This window comes from Engraulis encrasicolus, chromosome 8 (assembly GCF_034702125.1).
Source record: "Engraulis encrasicolus isolate BLACKSEA-1 chromosome 8, IST_EnEncr_1.0, whole genome shotgun sequence".
In the NCBI taxonomy this organism is placed as follows: domain Eukaryota; kingdom Metazoa; phylum Chordata; class Actinopteri; order Clupeiformes; family Engraulidae; genus Engraulis; species Engraulis encrasicolus.
This window is the reverse complement of record NC_085864.1, coordinates 29,699,363-29,716,862: the sequence shown is the minus strand read 5'-3', so window position 1 is coordinate 29,716,862 and position 17,500 is coordinate 29,699,363. Positions and strand designations below refer to the sequence as shown.

General features: G+C 46.1%; 1 protein-coding gene across 1 annotated transcript in view; it reads right to left on the bottom strand.

Annotated features, from left to right (window-relative positions):
* tyw1 (tRNA-yW synthesizing protein 1 homolog (S. cerevisiae)) overlaps positions 1-17,500 on the bottom strand; it is a 117,362-nt gene that overhangs the window by 16,381 nt on the left and 83,481 nt on the right. Inside the window, exon 14 of the mRNA XM_063205411.1 lies at positions 17,391-17,500. This exon is cut by the window's right edge and continues 1 nt beyond it. Within this exon, the coding sequence (XP_063061481.1) occupies positions 17,391-17,500 (110 nt within the window). The remainder of the gene's footprint in view (positions 1-17,390) is intronic.

Genomic DNA, 17,500 nt, shown 5'->3' with positions numbered 1-17,500 from the left:
ATGAGGCGCTCTCTGTGCCAAGGACAAGGAGAGGTCAGCGGGCAATAAAACAACCTGTGGACAGGACAGCCCCCCTGTTGGGAGGCAACACAAGACAAGAGGCATGCTGAGATCCACGGCTATCGTTAATTAACACTTCATCTCTCTGGAGACACTAGGTCTACAACAAAAGAATGCGTTGACCTAGAAACACTATACATGTTTTTTTTTATATATATATAAACACCGTGAGGCAAGACACTGGCAGCCAACACCGTGAGAATTTGTTTTGACCAACAGTGGTTTCCAACAATCAGATTTTGAGTTGAGCGCAGCCAGGGTCGCGCAGCCAGGGGAAAACAAAAAATGAGAACCCATGTATACAAGGCCTATTCAAATGCGGCACAAGGGCCACATGCGGCCCAGACTCAGTCCACATGCGGCAAAGACATGCCCCCAGTTGTAGCAATATTCAATGCATTTGATACTGCAGTACAACACGATTTCTTTCTTGTCTTGTACACTGAACATTCAATGTGGTTAGGCTTTAGGTTAGAGGAACATGTTTAAAATTAGTTTGTAGACCACTGATTTGAGGTGTCATTACAGCGTTAGTGATGGCTGAAAATGTGCGGCCCGACTTAATTTCTTGGTTTTGAAATGTGGCCCAAAAGGAATTCTAATTGAATAGTCCTGCTCTATACAGATAGAAAGAGTATAATATGGATTCTCCACATTCCTTCTCTTGGTATCTTTTCTGGCCAGCCTGAAGCCACCGCAGTGCTTGAATCAGCTGCTCAATATTGTGGTAATGCCACAGCATGGTGTCCGGAAACTCTCCAGAAGCCTCAGTTAGTTTCCCACCGCACCGACTAAATTTTTCAGCAGCCCAATCTAGGAACTTGTGCTTAAAGGCAGTGGCCCCAAAAGTTCACAGTGAAAGTATTGACTCATAAAGGAGGAAGCTAAATGAATATTCAGAGTAGCCAGCCAGACAGACTCTTTGCACAAAGTGACTGGCTGACAGGAGGCGCGGGCGCAAGAGTGCTGGTCCCCCAAGGCTAGTCATCTCCCCAACCCTTTTGAATTATCCATCGCCCCTCCAACTCCTCTCTAAAAACAAAATGACCCAGCTCGGCCCTACCGTGGCCAACCTGTGGGGCACTCGTCTACCATGCGGCTGACCCGGGTTTGATTCCCCGCCCGGGTCCTTTGCAGACCCCTACCCGTCTCTCTCGCCATTTTGCTTTCCTGTCCACCTCTCACACGGTCCTGTCGAATAAAGTCGAAAAAGACCCAAAAAAAAGAAAGAAAAAGAAATCTAAGAAATGATCCAGCACAGGGTTGGTACATTCTGGCACTTGAAGGAGCTGATAAGTGAAACGACAAGGGCCAAAGAGGAGGGCTTTACTCACACTGAGGTTATCTCCAGCTCTGCACACACCGCTAACACCATCCACACCACCGCACCTGTACAGTAATCCTATAGTGCTAACAGAGAGAGCGGCCTCGCAGACAAAATCATGTTCACCTCTGGCTTCTTCGGGGTGGCCACAGCAGAGCTGAGTGCAGCTTTATAACAAGCAACATCCGAATACTACATCTGTATACATTTATATTTAGCCCTCCTCTCATATCTTCCACAGGACATAACAAAAGCGTTTACAGGATTATGACCGGTTAAGAAAGAAACACACACACACACATACTTGTACACACATATGCACACAAGCACACACACACACACACACAAACACAACACACGCACGCACGCACGCACGCACGCACGCACACACACACACACACTTATACACACAACACACACACACAACACAGTAACACACACACACACACACACACACAGGCTTGCTTGCAAGTTGCAACTCTGCTCTTGCTGGGAAGTGGCTGATTTCCAAGGCCGATAATCCTGGTCGGCGCTACATCGCTTGTGCAACAGAATTGATGAGGCTCGGCTGCGTTATCAGGGCTGTGCTGCAGCCATGTAGAATAATGATCGGCTACAAAGCTGCCTTTATAAATCACCAGCTAGGGGTCTTCTGGAGCACGGGGAGAGAGTTGGGGAGCTGACCTGGTTGGTGGGGTGGGGTGATGAGAAAGAGAGAGAGAAAGAGAGAAAAGAGAGAGAGAGAGAGAGGGGGAGAGAGAGAGAGAGAGAGAGAGAGAGAGAGGGAGAGAGAGAGAGAACGACAGAGAGAGAGAGAGAGAAAGACAGAAAGAAAGAGAGTGAGAGTGAGCAAGAGAGAGAGAGAGAGAGAGAGAGAGAGAGAGAGAGAGAGAGAGAGAGAGAGAGAGAGAGAGAGAGAGAGAGAGAGAGAGAGAGAGAGAGACTCCTCAGCTTGCCAACTCAAAATATTACCGGCTTCTTACACTTGTAATGGAATTCATCTGGTTAGCTGAGAGGTCCTACAGCGTGACTAATTGTTTATCTTCCTGTGTGTGTGTGTTTTTGTTTTATTTTGTGAGTGCGCACACGTGTGTGTGTGTGTGTGTGTGTGTGAGAGAGAGAGAGAGAAAGACTGAGCATGTGTGCGGATGAAGTGTAAGTGTGTGTGTGTGTGTGTGTGTGTGTGTGTGTGTGTGTGTGTGTGTGTGTGTGTGTGTGTGTGTGTGTGTGTGTGTGTGTGTGTGTGTGTGTGTGTGTGTGTGTGTGTGCGCGTGTGTGTGTGTGCGTGAATGAGTGAGAGAATTGAAAAGAGCGAGCTCAAAGGACAGATCCATATGCAGTGTGCGTGACTGAGAGAAGGAGAGAGAGAAAGAAAGAATAAGAGAAAGGATGAGAGAAAGGACTATGAGTGGGTGAGCAAAGGAAAGGGCATATGGGGAGAGAGAGAGAGAGAGAGAGAGAGAGAGAGAGAGAGAGAGAGAGAGAGAGAGAGAGAGAGAGAGAGAGAGAGTGAGTGAGAGAGTGAGTGAGTGAGAGAAGGAGGCATCTTGGAGAGAGCAGAGCGGAAGCAAGAGAGAGCCCCTTTTAGACGGATGGCATTTACGCCCACCACAATAACTTCCTGTTGTCACCAGACGGTAATGCGCCCCAACATTTATGCAGGATATTAATTCAGTGCAATGCTACATATTCAGGTGAAAAACGGGCCGCTGACTGCACTGCCCTACATACTCTGTAAAAAGAAGCAAGACTCGTAATATGTTGAAACACACCAGCATACACACACACACACAAGCATACACACACACACAAGCGAGCGTGTGTGCACGCACACACACACACAAACGCACACACAAACGCACGCACGCACGCACGCACGCACGCACGCACGCACGCACACGCACGCGCACACACCATATTGATTGCATTCTCCTTAGTTAGGCCTAGTGGTGATGAATCACGGACCTACAGCTAATTTGCGCTACGGATCACGAGTTCCATCATGGTGTCAGTTCTAATACTCTTGTGACATACTAATTGTAAAGGAATAATGCTTTAATCAATACTTTCTCACGCGGGACCCCCCCTCCACAAATATACCTGGCAGGGTACAGAGGACAGCCATGAAGGAGAGCAGGAGAGAGGGAGAGAGGGAGGGAGGGAGGGAGGGAGAGAGGGAGAGAGGGAGGGAGGGAGAGATGGAGAGAGGAGAGAAGCATCCTGACTTTCTAGGAACTCCTGCTGACATCTATTATGGCACCCGGAGGGGGAAGTGTTTGGCTGACATCTATTTGTCCTTCCTGAAAAACCTTTATATATAAATCATCGAAACACACATGAAATACAATACATAAGCAATGGGTATTAAGACAGGTGGTCGACTGCAGAGGAACAGGAACATTCAAAGGCACTTGTAAATTCAATCCAACACTACTGTCGTCAGACTTGGAGCCCAAAGGTTGCCAGTACAACTCCCGACCTGCCATAAACCAGTGCCATCCATACTTCTCCATGACTGAGGTACCCTGAACATGGCACCGTCCCACTCCACTGCTCCCTTGGGGCGTTATGTGGGGCTGCCCCCGTGCACAGGTGAGGCATAAAGGCAAATTTGCTGTATGCAGTGAGCACTATGTGCTTTGGAGTGCTGACAGAGTAAATAGCTATGTAGCTATGTACATGATACCTGTCAGTTATTATAAAGCTTTACGAATGCTGTCAGTTATGTGTTTATGAGGTCTCGATGAATTCAGAACTATAATTCAAACTCTACCAAAATGTATTATAGTAACACAATAATAAAGTAATGTACAGTGGGTACACACCCGATGTTGGAAACACAGTTAATCAGTTCCTCCGAGAGAAGGCAAAGGTCGTCGTTCTATTTTAAGAATGCCGAAATGAACAAGTCAAGCGCAATGAATCTCAATGTCGCCTCCACAAAATTGTCTGCGATAACAATGCCATTCTTATGGATACAAAATATATATATGGAAATAAATTACTTGGGGAAACAATAAACAAGAAAAATGATTAATGGGTGATGTTTAATTGGATCTCCACACAAACACAACTTGTGCAGACAATACAAAACATATCCATGTCCTTAAGTCCTCAATCCATTCTCTCAACAGCCGCGTAACACCAGTGTTATTGGACTCAACCAGCAATTTACTGTAACAGTTTCCATCTCTCTCTCTCTCTCTCTCTCTCTCTCTCTCTCTCTCTCTCTCTCTCCTCAATTCCTCCCTTGGCCCTCACAACACCAGCGATAGGCTATCGGACTCAACCAGCAATTTTCTTCAGCTCAATGCTTTCATTCAACCTTGGTTCACGGGCTACATTAACACAGAGCATCTCCCTCTTTCCCGCTAACTCCCGCCGCTATCTCTCCCTAGTTGGCCCTCTGAGCAATGTTGTCAGAGGAAACGATGACAGGGACGGCAGTGGATGATGAAAGAGAGAGAGAGAGGAGTGCCTGGGAGACCGGGAGAAAAATTACGAAGAAGTCAGAGGGACATCGAGGGGGGGACGTGGGGACGTACGTAGGCCACTTATTCATTACGTGGAGCCAGGGTTGCCAGATGAGACTGATAATTTCCAGCCCCAAAAATGCTCAAAACCCGCCTGGAAGCACTAAATCCCACCCAATTTAAACTAAATTCTATTGATTTCTATGCATAAATTTGCAGAAAAAATTGTTCCCCTGCAGACGGCCATCTTAAGCAGCCCAACTGGGCGGCAAACCGCCCAATCTGGCAACACTGTGTGGAGCCAAGAGAGGAGGGCCATCAGTTTCCCAATACCCCCCAGGCCCGGTCACACACCTGCACAGCCCCTGAGATGCAAGCTATTAATACTCATGAACCCACAGCAATCTCTTCATTCAGGGAGTTTTTCCTCTACATTTAAAAAAAAGAATATAAATAATATATTTAAATATAAAAATATAAAATATAAAAAAAGAATATTTGAAACGTCTAGCCTGGTAAGATTAATGGCACGATGGTCGGCTTCCAACTGGACTAAAGCCCCGCGGGCCATCTCTTGTATTTAATTCAGTTGCCTTCGCAGTCCCTTCTTGGTCGTTGGCCACCAACAACCTTCAGCAGGCTCCCATGACACAAAAGTAAGGACAAAACGGTCCCCCTTGGTTTTACGCACAGTACAGTGCTATTTGTCTTGGATTTCCAGTAATACATAGAAATGTGATGTATAGTCCACATATCTTTATCACTGGCAACCACCTGGACAGAAAAAACGGTAGCGGAATACTGAACAGATCAGCATCTGAAAATGAATTTAAGACACAGCTGCATCTTAGATATTGAACAGACAGACTGGGCGCCGTCTTGGCAACAACAACGCACAAATGAAATTGGCCCCAGGCGTCTCTTTGGTGCATCAAAACATCAGGTGTTTGAGGCGTTTATAAACCTCCAGGGTGTTGTATCACGCGTTATGCCTGTTTATTCTGTCTTGTTTTCGTCAAAGCAAACATGAACTGGTGAATAGTTAATGGCAACAGGCGTGTGTGTGTGTGTGTGTGTGTGTGTGTGTGTGTGTGTGTGTGTGTGTGTGTGTGTGTGTGTGTGTGTGTGTGTGTGTGTGTGTGTGTGTGTGTGTGTGTGTGTGTGTGTGTGTGTGTGTGTGAGTAGGTGTGCGCATGTGTGAACATGAGTGTGTGTTGTCCACACGAGTAAGCATGTGTGTGTCTGTATGCATGTGTGTGCAGTGCACGGGTGTCCAAGCGAGTAAAGGATTGTGGGTGATACCGTGTGTGTCCGCGTGTATGAATGAGTGTGTGTATGCACGTGTGTGTGTGTAAACAGTGTCTGTGTGTGTGTGTGTGTGCGTGCGTGTGTTCACCGTGCGTGTGTGTAAACAATGTGTGTATGTGTGTGTGTGTGTGTGTGTGTGTGTGTGTGTCTGTGTGTGTGATCTGCAGCTGCCTGTGCGGTTGGCTGCAGCAGCAGCATCGCAGCGGCGGTCAGGCGAGCTCATCAGAGCCTGGAGCAGGAGGTTCAAAGGGGAGCTGATGATGGGGAGGAGATGAGGGCAGATGCTGAGCAAGTGGAGTGAAGATGAGAAGATGGAGGAGGAGGAGGAGGAGGAGGAGGAAGATGAGAAGATGGAGGAGGAGGAGGTGGGAGGTGGAGGGATTCTCAGGAGGACGGGGGGAGCAGGGAGGTCGTAGTACAGTAGGAGGTGGGGGTGGGCTGGTGCTGAGCTAGTGGAGAGGTAGAACACAGAGAAGATGAGAAGATGAGAAAATGAGAAGATGGAGGAAAGGAGGAGGGGAGGGGAGAGGGAGAGATGGAGAGGGGGGGTTGGGGACAGTGTTGGGCGAGTTGAGAGGTGGAAAACAGAGAATGAAGAGAAGATGAGAAGATGAGAAGATGGAAAGAAAGGAGGAGGGGAGGGGATGGTGGAGGTGGTGGAGGGAGGTGGGAGATTGAGGTGGGGATGGAGATGAGAGCCAGTGCTGGGTGAGTTGAGAGGTAGAACACAGAAGATGAGAAGATGGAGGAAAGGAGGAGGGGAGGGGAGGGGAGGAGGGGATTGGATGGGGGGAGGGCGATGGGGGAGATGAGGGAGGTGGTGAGGCCCAGTGTTGGGCAAGTTGAGAGGTAGAACACAGAGAAGATGGGAAGATGGAGGAAAGGAGGAGGGGAGGGCGATGGGGGAGATGAGGGAGGTGGGAGATTGAGGTGAGGAGGAGATGAGAGCCGGTGCTGAGCGAGTTGAGAGGTACTGTAGAACACAGAAGATGAGAAGATGGAGGAAAGGAGGAGGGGAGGAGGGGAGGGGGGGGGAGGATGGTGGAGGGAGGTGGGAAACTGAGGTGAGGAGATGAGCGCCGGTGTTGTGAGGTAGAACACAGTGAAGATGAGAAGATGGAGGAAAGGAGGAGGAGGAGGTGGTGGGGGAGGTGGGAGATTGAGGTGGGGATGGAGATGAGAGCCAGTGCTGGGTGAGTTGAGAGGTAGAACACACAGAGGATGAGAGGATGGAGGAGAGGAAGAGGGGAGGTGGTGGAGGGAGGTGGGAGTAGGAGGTGGGGATGGAGATGAGGGCTGGGCGAGGGTAGAGGTAGAACACACAGAATATGAGAAGATGGAGGAGAGGAGGGGGGGTGGAGATGGAGGGAGTTGGTGGAGGGAGGTGGTGGTGGTGAGAGCCTCAGATGCTGAGAGAAAAGGGGTGCATATCAGAGAAGATGTTGCTGGGAGAGGGAGGACTGTGGAGGAGGACGGTGGGAGCAGGGGGCGAGGGAGGAGGATGGTGGGATGGGGGAGGTGGGGTGGAGGGAGAAGGCATTGGCATTGGGTTAGAGATGATGGGGATTTTACATACTACAGTAAGTAAAGAGGAGCAATGCAATGCAGAGCAGATGATGAGGATGACGGGGGTAGGAGGTACGTAGGAGGTGGGTGAGAGGATGAGGATGGAGGGGGTAGGGTGTAGGAAGAGATGCAGGGAGGAGATGGAATGGAGATGAGGGCAGATGCTGGATGCTGAGTAGAGTAGAGGGACATATAATCCAGACAAGAGGGACATATAATCCAGACAAGAGGAGCAGGGAAAGGGGATGATGGAGGGAGGAGGAGATGGAGAGGAGATGATGTGATGTGAGTTTTACATACGAAGTAGAGAGGTGCAGCTCAATGCAGAGAAGATGATGAGGACGAAGGGGTAGGAGGTGGGGATATATGGGGCATCACTAAACAGTAAGTATTTGCCGTGTTGATTCAACACTTAGCCCTTTAATTCAACACTTGGGGCAAACACTTTCCATGTCAGATCCAACTCTCTAAAGTGTTAAATCAACACATCTGGATTCACTGTGTGCACCATCCAAGCTCACCCAATTTCATTATCTGCTACTCAAAAACCAGCAGGCCAGGCTCCCCTAAGGACACCAGGCAGCAGGCAAGTGATATGGGCCTCGCTGCCCCTTCGCCTGCCTGCCTCGTGGCCTGCATGGCCGCTCCAGCCTGAAATGAATATGATGAGGGTGCAGTTATGTGTAGCGATCGCCAGCAGACTTTGAGACTCATATACTCTGTATGGGTAACACAGTAGAAACATCGTCCCTCTGCACCATACTGCAGGTAGCCAGTAGGCAAGTGTGAGGGGCCCTGCTGTCCATCGCCTGCCTCGTGGCCTGCATGGCCGCTCCAGCCTGAAATGAATATGATGAGGGTGCAGTTGAGTTATGAGAAGCTAGCGATCACCAGCTGCCATACTAAAGATGTAGAGACTCATAGACGTATGGGTGACATCGTAGAAAATGTGTGTGGTCTGCACATGAGGCATGAGCTCCAAAAACTATATATGGACATGATGAGGGTGCAGTTACGTGTAGCGATCGCCAGCAGCCACTAAAGACTTTGAGGCTCATATACTGCATGGGCAGGGGCGGTTCCAGACATATATTCTTGGGGTGGCAAAGGGGTGGCGAAATGTATTTCAGGGGGGCATGCTCCTACACTAAGAGAAAATGATAAACGCTATATAATCGACACACACACTTATGTGATACAGTGAATCCCTTAAAGTGAAACCCTGCAACCTAAAGTTCTATGTCTGAAACGATGTCAAGCATTAAGGCTATTGGTCACAATCAGGGCTCTTAATTGGGGTGGCAAATCATATTTCTTGGGGGGCAAATGTCACCCCCTGCCACCCCTTAGAACCGCCCCTGTGCATGGGTAAGAGTAGAAACATCGTCCCTCTGCACCATACTGCAGGTAGCCAGTAGGCAAGTGAGATGAGGCCTCGCTGCACCTTCGCCTGCCTCATGGCCTGCATGGCCGCTCCAGCCTGAAATGGATATGATGAGGGTGCCTCGCCAGCTGCCATATTAAAGACGTAGTGACACATACATGTATGGGTAACATCGTAGAAATGACAGGTAGGGCACTGGGTTAATATCCTGGCAACCAGGGTTCGATTCCTGCCCGGGTCATTTGCCGATCCTTCCCAGTCTTTCTCCCCACACTCGCTTCCCTGTCATAATCTCCACTTTCCTATCCATAAAGGCACAAAAGCCCCTAAATATATCTTTCAAAAGAAAATGTGTAATAGAGTGGTCTGCACATGAGGTATGATGAGCTCCAAAAACTATACACTTTATTTCATTAAAGTACAGACGGCAATGTTTCGATCCACCAGTCAATAGGCAATGAGGCAATAAGGGTGCAGTTATGAGTAGCGTTCACCAGCTGCCGTACTGAAGACGTTGAGGTTCATATATTGGTAACGTACAGTAGAAAAACCAGCCCTCTGCACCATACTGCACTGCAGATAGCATTATATGTGTGGAACATTATAAAGGGAAGTGACGGGTGTGCTTTTGTTGGCAAGATGTTTCACACTTAAGTGACAGGCATCACAGAGTGGAACCAAATCTGATGACTTTGAATGGAATTTTATGATGGTGTGCCCCTACTCAGAATTTAAAATTTAACAGCAGCAGCTGGACTAAACAACATTTTGCGGGCTGTTGAGAGTGCTTGTGCCCTCGGTGCAATGAGCTGTGGAAAACCATGAACACAGTGGTGAATTAGCTTCAGTGCTCTATTGTGTGAAGTTAAACTGTACCTCAGAAGTAAAGAGGATGCTGAATTTTGTTACTTTCTGTGCAACCACTCCCACTGGGAATCTGATAGCTTGATGCTGAACAAGTATCATCAAGATAAAAATCTGCAATAGATGGCAGTTTCTGCCTGCTGTCTCTAAAGACGATGTTCGATGTTCATCTGCACTGTTCATTCTCAGGACACCAGTAGGCTTAACGTGTTATGCAATCAGCGAGCTCACCATGCTACACCAAATGCAATTGCAGCCACTCTATTCTTTTCTCGTGTTGCAATGAGCATATTAAACAGCCACCCTGAACTCCCTCCCTCTCATCTATATATATATAAAAAAAGAAATGATTTATTTATATTCATTCTTGTTAAAAAATACATTTGCTCAAGACTTCTGGAGAAGGCATATGAATGCATATTCATTTTGACCACACTGCAAGGTCATTTCAGCTGAAACTCATTCCCTTATTGGGAGATCTGTCTTCGCGTTCTGACATTACAGTACAAGAGATGCCCATGTACGTTTTTATCATAATTCATCAAGAACGACAACAGAAGTGTTATGGCAGAGCTGTTTGTCTTGGGATTTCGAACAAATCCACGAGGCCTTATGAGATTCTGTGTACTCCGCTCTGACAGCGCGGCACGGGTGGTTTTTTTTTTCCTTCTACATCCCTCTTCTATTTCTCTTTCTGCCGTTTCAATGCCTTCATTTTTTCCATCTCTCCTTGAAGAGGCGAGGAGGCGCAAATCTTGTGTTCCCACAGTGCATCAAAGAGAGTGAATGTTGTTGCTAGGTAACCGGATGTCATAGTTGAAGTCTGGCTTTTTTTTCTTCTTTTTTTGCTGTTGGACTTTTGAGTCTGGATGATGTGACAGTTCCTCCCCCCGGTGAAGCGTACACATGAACCAGCCCCTTTTCGGGGGTCTGGTGGTAATGAATTTACAAACTGCGTCATGGTTGTATGTTACAGAGACCCGAAGGGACTCTTAACACCATCAGGGGAGGTGGTGTGCGCATAAGGGGAGGATGGGAGCAGAGGAAAGGATGATGGGACATCATGGGGAGATATGAAGGACCCGGAGGGCGGATTAAAGCGTAGCGGGTGCCTCAATTTACCCAGGGATGAAGACGAACACACACAGCACGTCAGCTTTAAGTCAGACACCTGTGACGGATAGCTGTTCCATTTTTTACGCTTAAACCCTCTAATTCTGAGTCCAATCACAACACATGTGACAAGAGAGAACAAAAGAGAAGGCTTGATTACAGTCGACTTGGTGTCATTCCAATTTTCCCTTTCGGAAGTTACAGGACATATTTTAAGCTCCATATCTAAAGCTTACAGTATGCTATCAAATTCTAAGAACAAAAAATAAGAACATGACCCAAATTAAACTATGACAATCAGGCAAAGTGGCAACAAAACGAAACTGGTCAGAATGGATAACGAAAGACTTCATAGCACAGAGTCCTGCAACAGTAGAAGAGGGGGCGAATCAGGACAACATTTATTATATCCCCGAAACGCGGAGCGTCGGGGATGTAATGGTTTTGCGTGCACCGCCGCCGCCGCCGCGTCCGCCGCCGCGTCCGCGTCCGCGTCCGCCGCGTAAGGTCTTTCGTGTTAACGCGATAACTTTTGAACGGATGTTTGGATTTGTCCCAGATTTGGTGTGTGAATGCTCTAGGGCAGGTTCATGAACTGATTCGAGTTTGGAGGTCAACAATTTCAAGATGGCCGAATTCAAGATGGCCGAATTTTTATTTGGCCCATTACTTCTGACCGGGTGGATGGATTTGTCCCAGATTTGGTGTGTGAATGCTCTAGGGCAGGTTCATGAACTGATTCGAGTTTGGAGGTCAACAATTTCAAGATGGCCGAATTCAAGATGGCCGAATTTTTGTTTGGTCCATAACTTCTGACCGGGTGGATGGATTTGTCCCAGATTTGGTGTGTGAATGTTCTAGGGTAGGTTCATGAACTGATTCGAGTTTGGAGGTCAACAATTGCAAGATGGCCGAATTCAAGATGGCCGAATTTTTGTTTGGCCCATTACTTCTGACCGGGTGGATGGATTTGTCCCAGATTTGGTGTGTGAATGCTCTAGGGTGGGTTCATGAACTGATTACAGTTTGGAGGTTAACACTTTCAAGATGGCCGAATTCAAGATGGCCGAATTTTTGTTTGGTCCATAACTTCTGACCGGGTGGATGGATTTGTCCCAGATTTGGTGTGTGAATGTTCTAGGGTAGGTTCATGAACTGATTCGAGTTTGGAGGTCAACAATTTCAAGATGGCCGAATTCAAGATGGCCAAATTTTTGTTTGGCCCATTACTTCTGACCGGGTGGATGGATTTGTCCCAGATTTGGTGTGTGAATGCTGCAGGGTAGGTTCATGAACTGATTCGAGTTTGGAGGTCAACACTTTCAAAATGGTGGAATTTTTATTTGGCCCATAACTTCTGACTGGGTGGATTGATTTGCCCGGTAACTCCTTAATTTAATGGTTCACCATTTCAGTGAATCTACCATATCAGGTAGGCCTACAGTGTAATAACCAGTGTAACAATATTTAATAACCAGTGTAATACTAGTGTAATACCAGTGTAAAAATAGGCAATACCAGGTACAGTGTAATAACCAGTGTAACAATATGTAATACCATGTAATACTAGTGTAATACCAGTGTACAAATATGCAATACCATGTAATACCACTTACACACAAATAGCCTACATGATTTAAGTACAAAATTGGTACATGGTGTCACACTGGTATGACGTGGTATTAAATATTGTTACACTGGTTATTACACTGTACCTAATGTGGTATATCCACTGTAATAGTGAACCATTAAAACAGTGTTACCATTTGCCCCATTTTTCCCTTCATTTTCACAATAGTCATTTGGTTTTAAGCCTCTGCTCGTCATTTGATCTATGTGTAGATATTAAATATATTTATTTTATATTTTGTATTTATCATAAACGTTCATGAAAAGGTGGACGGGAGTGGTAGGAATGATTGGGGACTGGAATCGTCGCGTTTCGGGGATATACCTTAAGCAGTCGAAGGCGACTGCACAGGCAGTCTAGTTTGAAATGCAGATCCAGAGACCCAGATAGGAGTGCTTTAGGGCTTTACGTCTAAACTTTCAGGAGGCTAATATTCCAAACACAAACAATGAGCCAGTAAATATCACGCTGGTAGTACACGGCCAGGATACAGACTTCCAACTTTTAAAAAAACCCTCACTGTACCCTTGAAGAAATACAACCAGAAAATTGCAAATGCAGGTTACGTTTGTGCAAGCATTCTCCTTTTTAGCCGAGGTTCAACTCACCAAGCAGGAATAGCCTACGAGGACGAAACATCACCGCTTATTTACTACATCTAAATTACACAAAGCTGGAGAAATGAGCTGCAAAAGATATCAAATGGTGATCAAACATAAGCACTAACGTCCAGTTTGTGAAAACTAGGACGCAAAGATGCAATCTTAAATGATGAAACCCCAAGTTACAAATTCAGTTAGAAGCTTCATTTTGCACACTCAGCCGTGCATATTCCCAATACACTGCAAGTCCTGACAGCTATCCACCATTATCTGTATCACCCAGAAAGAGTGTCACAAGGCCACCGCACCTCAGAGCGCAATTCACCATGGAAACAGAACTGTCATTCATCATGTGGCCTCACACGGCTGTTCTGTTCAGTCCTATTCAAAATTAATTACTTTCTCTCTTTGGGAGCTCAAATAGTTATTCCATCACACAACTACTACCCGGCCAAAAAGTAGTCAAAACGCTCAAGGCGAATTAAAAAGGAATCCATACCATCCTCCAAATCTAAATTAAAGAGATAAACTGAAAATAGCCAGGGGAGACTTACAGTAGAGGGGATATGAAAACACTGGCCTCTTTTCAGCGGGCAGCGACAACAAATACATGAAATATGTTTTTAAAAAGTGGGTAGTTTATCGCCATCTTGGCCATCGCCTCAAAGAGTGCAAAGCTATAATTAACACACCCACTACATTTCTGCCAGTGTGGGGTATATTTTTTCCCTCTTTTTTTTCTTTCTTTCTTTTTTTAAAGGCATTTGCCTCACACCAGAGGGGGTCTAGATCAGGGGGCGATCTACCACAGCTTGAGCACCTGGAGGACTACTGTAGGGTTCAATGGTGTTATACCACGTGGTCAAAAAAAGACGGAAATAAACTAAACCCTGACTAGACATGAGCCAAGACTGGAGATGCTCCAGACTCGCATGGCCCAATCACTGCCAGATCCACATCCCAGGAAAAAAGAAGAATATGTGTGTGTGTGTGTGTGTGTGTGTGTGTGTGTGTGTGTGTGTGTGTGTGTGTGTGTGTGTGTGTGTGTGTGTGTGTGTGTGTGTGTGTGTGTGTGTGTGTGTGTGTGTGTGTGTGTGTGTGTGTGAGAGAGAGTACTGCTCAAAGGTACAGAAGGCGGTGCACATACAACCACAGAAAAAAATTAAAAAAATCAGCATGCAGCTCTACTGCTCATGCTTTGCCAAGACTTCCCAGAGCCGAAGTTGCCAGAAATATTGGTCCACCAGAGGTGTAAATTGGGGTTTCTGGAATTCAACATCCTACCAATATTATATATTTGTTCATGGCTTTGCACTTAACACAGGTTACTTCACAAATGTCTTTTTTTATATATAAATATATTTTAGGGCTTTTGTGCCTTTATTATTTGATAGGCCAGTGGAGAACAGACAGGAAATGGCTGGGAGAGAGAGAGATGGGGATGGATCGGGAAATGACCCGGGCCGGGAATCGAACCCTGCATAGCAATCCAGTGTCCAGCCACTAGAGCCACGGCGGGGCACCTCACTAATTTCTAACCTAGATATAACCTTGCTGATAATTTGCGTGCTTGCCTTGAATCAGCTCAATATTTCACAACTTTTGGCTTTATGAAGCCGGTATTGATGCCTGCAACCATACTACGGAATACAGCCTAGGTCATTTAAAAAAAAAAAAATTACAATTAGGGGAAAATATTTTCAATGATGTTACATGAACAGGGTGTGTTTTTTCCTATTTACTCTAGTCTCTACTCTCTACAAGGCTTCTGAAATGTCAATGGGACTGCTGATGCTGAAAACCTTCAAAGCAAGCTGTGTGAAATCTTGCTGCTTGTAGCACAGCAATGTGTGTGTGTGTGTGTGTGTGTGTGTGTGTGTGTGTGTGTGTGTGTGTGTGTGTGTGTGTGTGTGTGTGTGTGTGTGTGTGTGTGTGTGTGTGTGTGTGTGTGTGTGTGTGTGTGTGTGTGTGTGTGTGAGAGAGAGAGACATATAAAAGCATGTGTGGGTCTCTGAGCAAAACAACATCTATCAGACCGAGGAATCTGTGGACTGGGACTGTGTGTGTGTGTGTGTGTGTGTGTGTGTGTGTGTGTGTGTGTGTGTGTGTGTGTGTGTGTGTGTGCGTGTGTGCGTGTGTGCGTGTGTGTGTGTGTGTGTGTGTGTGTGTGTTTTCAGTATGTGTGAGTACTCCAACTACGGTACAAGACATTTGTTATCTGGGCAGAGTCCGGGGGAAACGAGAACCCTGGGGTGCATTTCTCAAAAGAGAAGTTGTTAGCCTGTTAGCAACTTCGGTAGTTGCCAATGGGAAAATGCATTGAAAACAACAAAGTAGCTAATGTAGTAAGCAACTTTGGTTTCGGAATCCACCCCTGGATGGGTTCTCAAAAAAACCTCAGAACAAAATCCTCAACCAAACAGCCCAGCACAGTGTACCATCTTCGTGACTAGAGACACGATGTGCTGATACACCAATGAAAGAGGGAGAGAGAAACGAGAGAGTGTGTGTGAGAAGCAGGAGAAATGTGCATCATAATGTTGGTAATGCTTGGACGGATATATTAAAATGTCTTCTGTTGCCCAGTCTTGCACTTTAAATGTCTGAATGTGTTTTGTATATGTACTCTAGGTGAACTGTATGTGTACTGTCTATGTCTATACTGTCTATGTCTATACCTAAAGTATGTCAATGAAAGAATGTTCAATTCTTTGCATGACCAGTGCATTTAAAGAAATTGACAATAAAGCCGACTTGACTTGACTTAAAATCATTCATGATAATTCATACAATTGTCATTAAGATTCCTGAAAAATCTAATTTTCCCAATAAGGGTTTTCTCCATAAAATTACCTAAATGGACAAAAGAAGGTATACAAGTACATCTGCCTCAAGAGTGACAAATATAATCAAAACCAAATCACGTCTCTAATTTAGACTTCATGCAAAAGTAGATATGGATGTAGATATGGATGTGGATAAGGTCACTATGATCATGGAGTAGTCAAAAATTGAACATTAAATTCACAATGAGTTGATATCATGATCGTATCAATGGATAAATGAGGCAGATAATATTGTACTGATAACAAGAATGAGAATATGGAATATGAAGAAATGGAAGGTTTAGAAATACTGGAGAAAAACAGCTAAGAGACTTCCCAAGATGAGACGAGACACACCGAGCAGTTCCTTCCAAATTAATTTAACTTTAGGCTGACTAACGTTCAATCAGAGAGAGAGATCGTGGTTCATTTGCTTTCCGCAAATACATTAGGGGGAGAGAGAGAGAGAGAGCAAATTAAACGAGTGCAGTCATTAACTTGTTTTCCCCATAATGAAATGGGAGAGGATCTGAGAGGTGCTCACAGGAAGAGCTGGAGAAGGGCCGAGGCGATCGTGCCAGAGTGTGGACAACTTGTCATCAAGGCGGCGGAATCTGGTTGCCAGTATGCGATAAACACAGTGCAGCAAATCATCTGTTCCCCCTGGTTGACCGAAATAGCTGCAACTTGTATGAATAGATGTTTGTATTGTATGCAGATGTCTGAGGATGTTTATGTGTCTATATGTATAGCAAATGAGAGATGTGTACACAACAAGATCTAACCTGATGGAACTGAAAAGTCTGATGTGAAAACAAATATCCCTATGGGACAATAAAGAATAAAGAATCTAATCTAATCTACCTCTTCTCCAATACACACCAATTATATATTGAGGGCAGAGCTAGATCTGAAAGATGTTAATCTGATAAGACATGGGTATTTATTGTGATTCTATCTTTCTGTTATTATTCTGCACAACAACAACCTTTCTCTAGGTTTACAACAACAACCACGTTAACCCCGACCCCTGCTACGCCAGCGTGGAAGAATCTCTCATCGTAACCCCACCAGAGTGTAGAGAGGAGCCTCCCGCGGCCTCACACATGGCGGGGTTAATGTGGGTGCGTTTAGAGGGCAGCTGTGCTTCGGCAGCGTCCAGATGGAGGGAGGCCAACGGGGGGTGAGGGGTGGGGTTGGGGAGCTCTCGTGCACCGAAATAGGCAACATGCGGTACGTACCTTCACCTCGATGAAGTCGGGCTGGCCAAGGGCGATGAGCTCCGAGTAGGCCTTCAGCTCGTCCACGTTCCACGCCTTGACCAGGGTCAGCCTGTACACCGTGCGCTGTT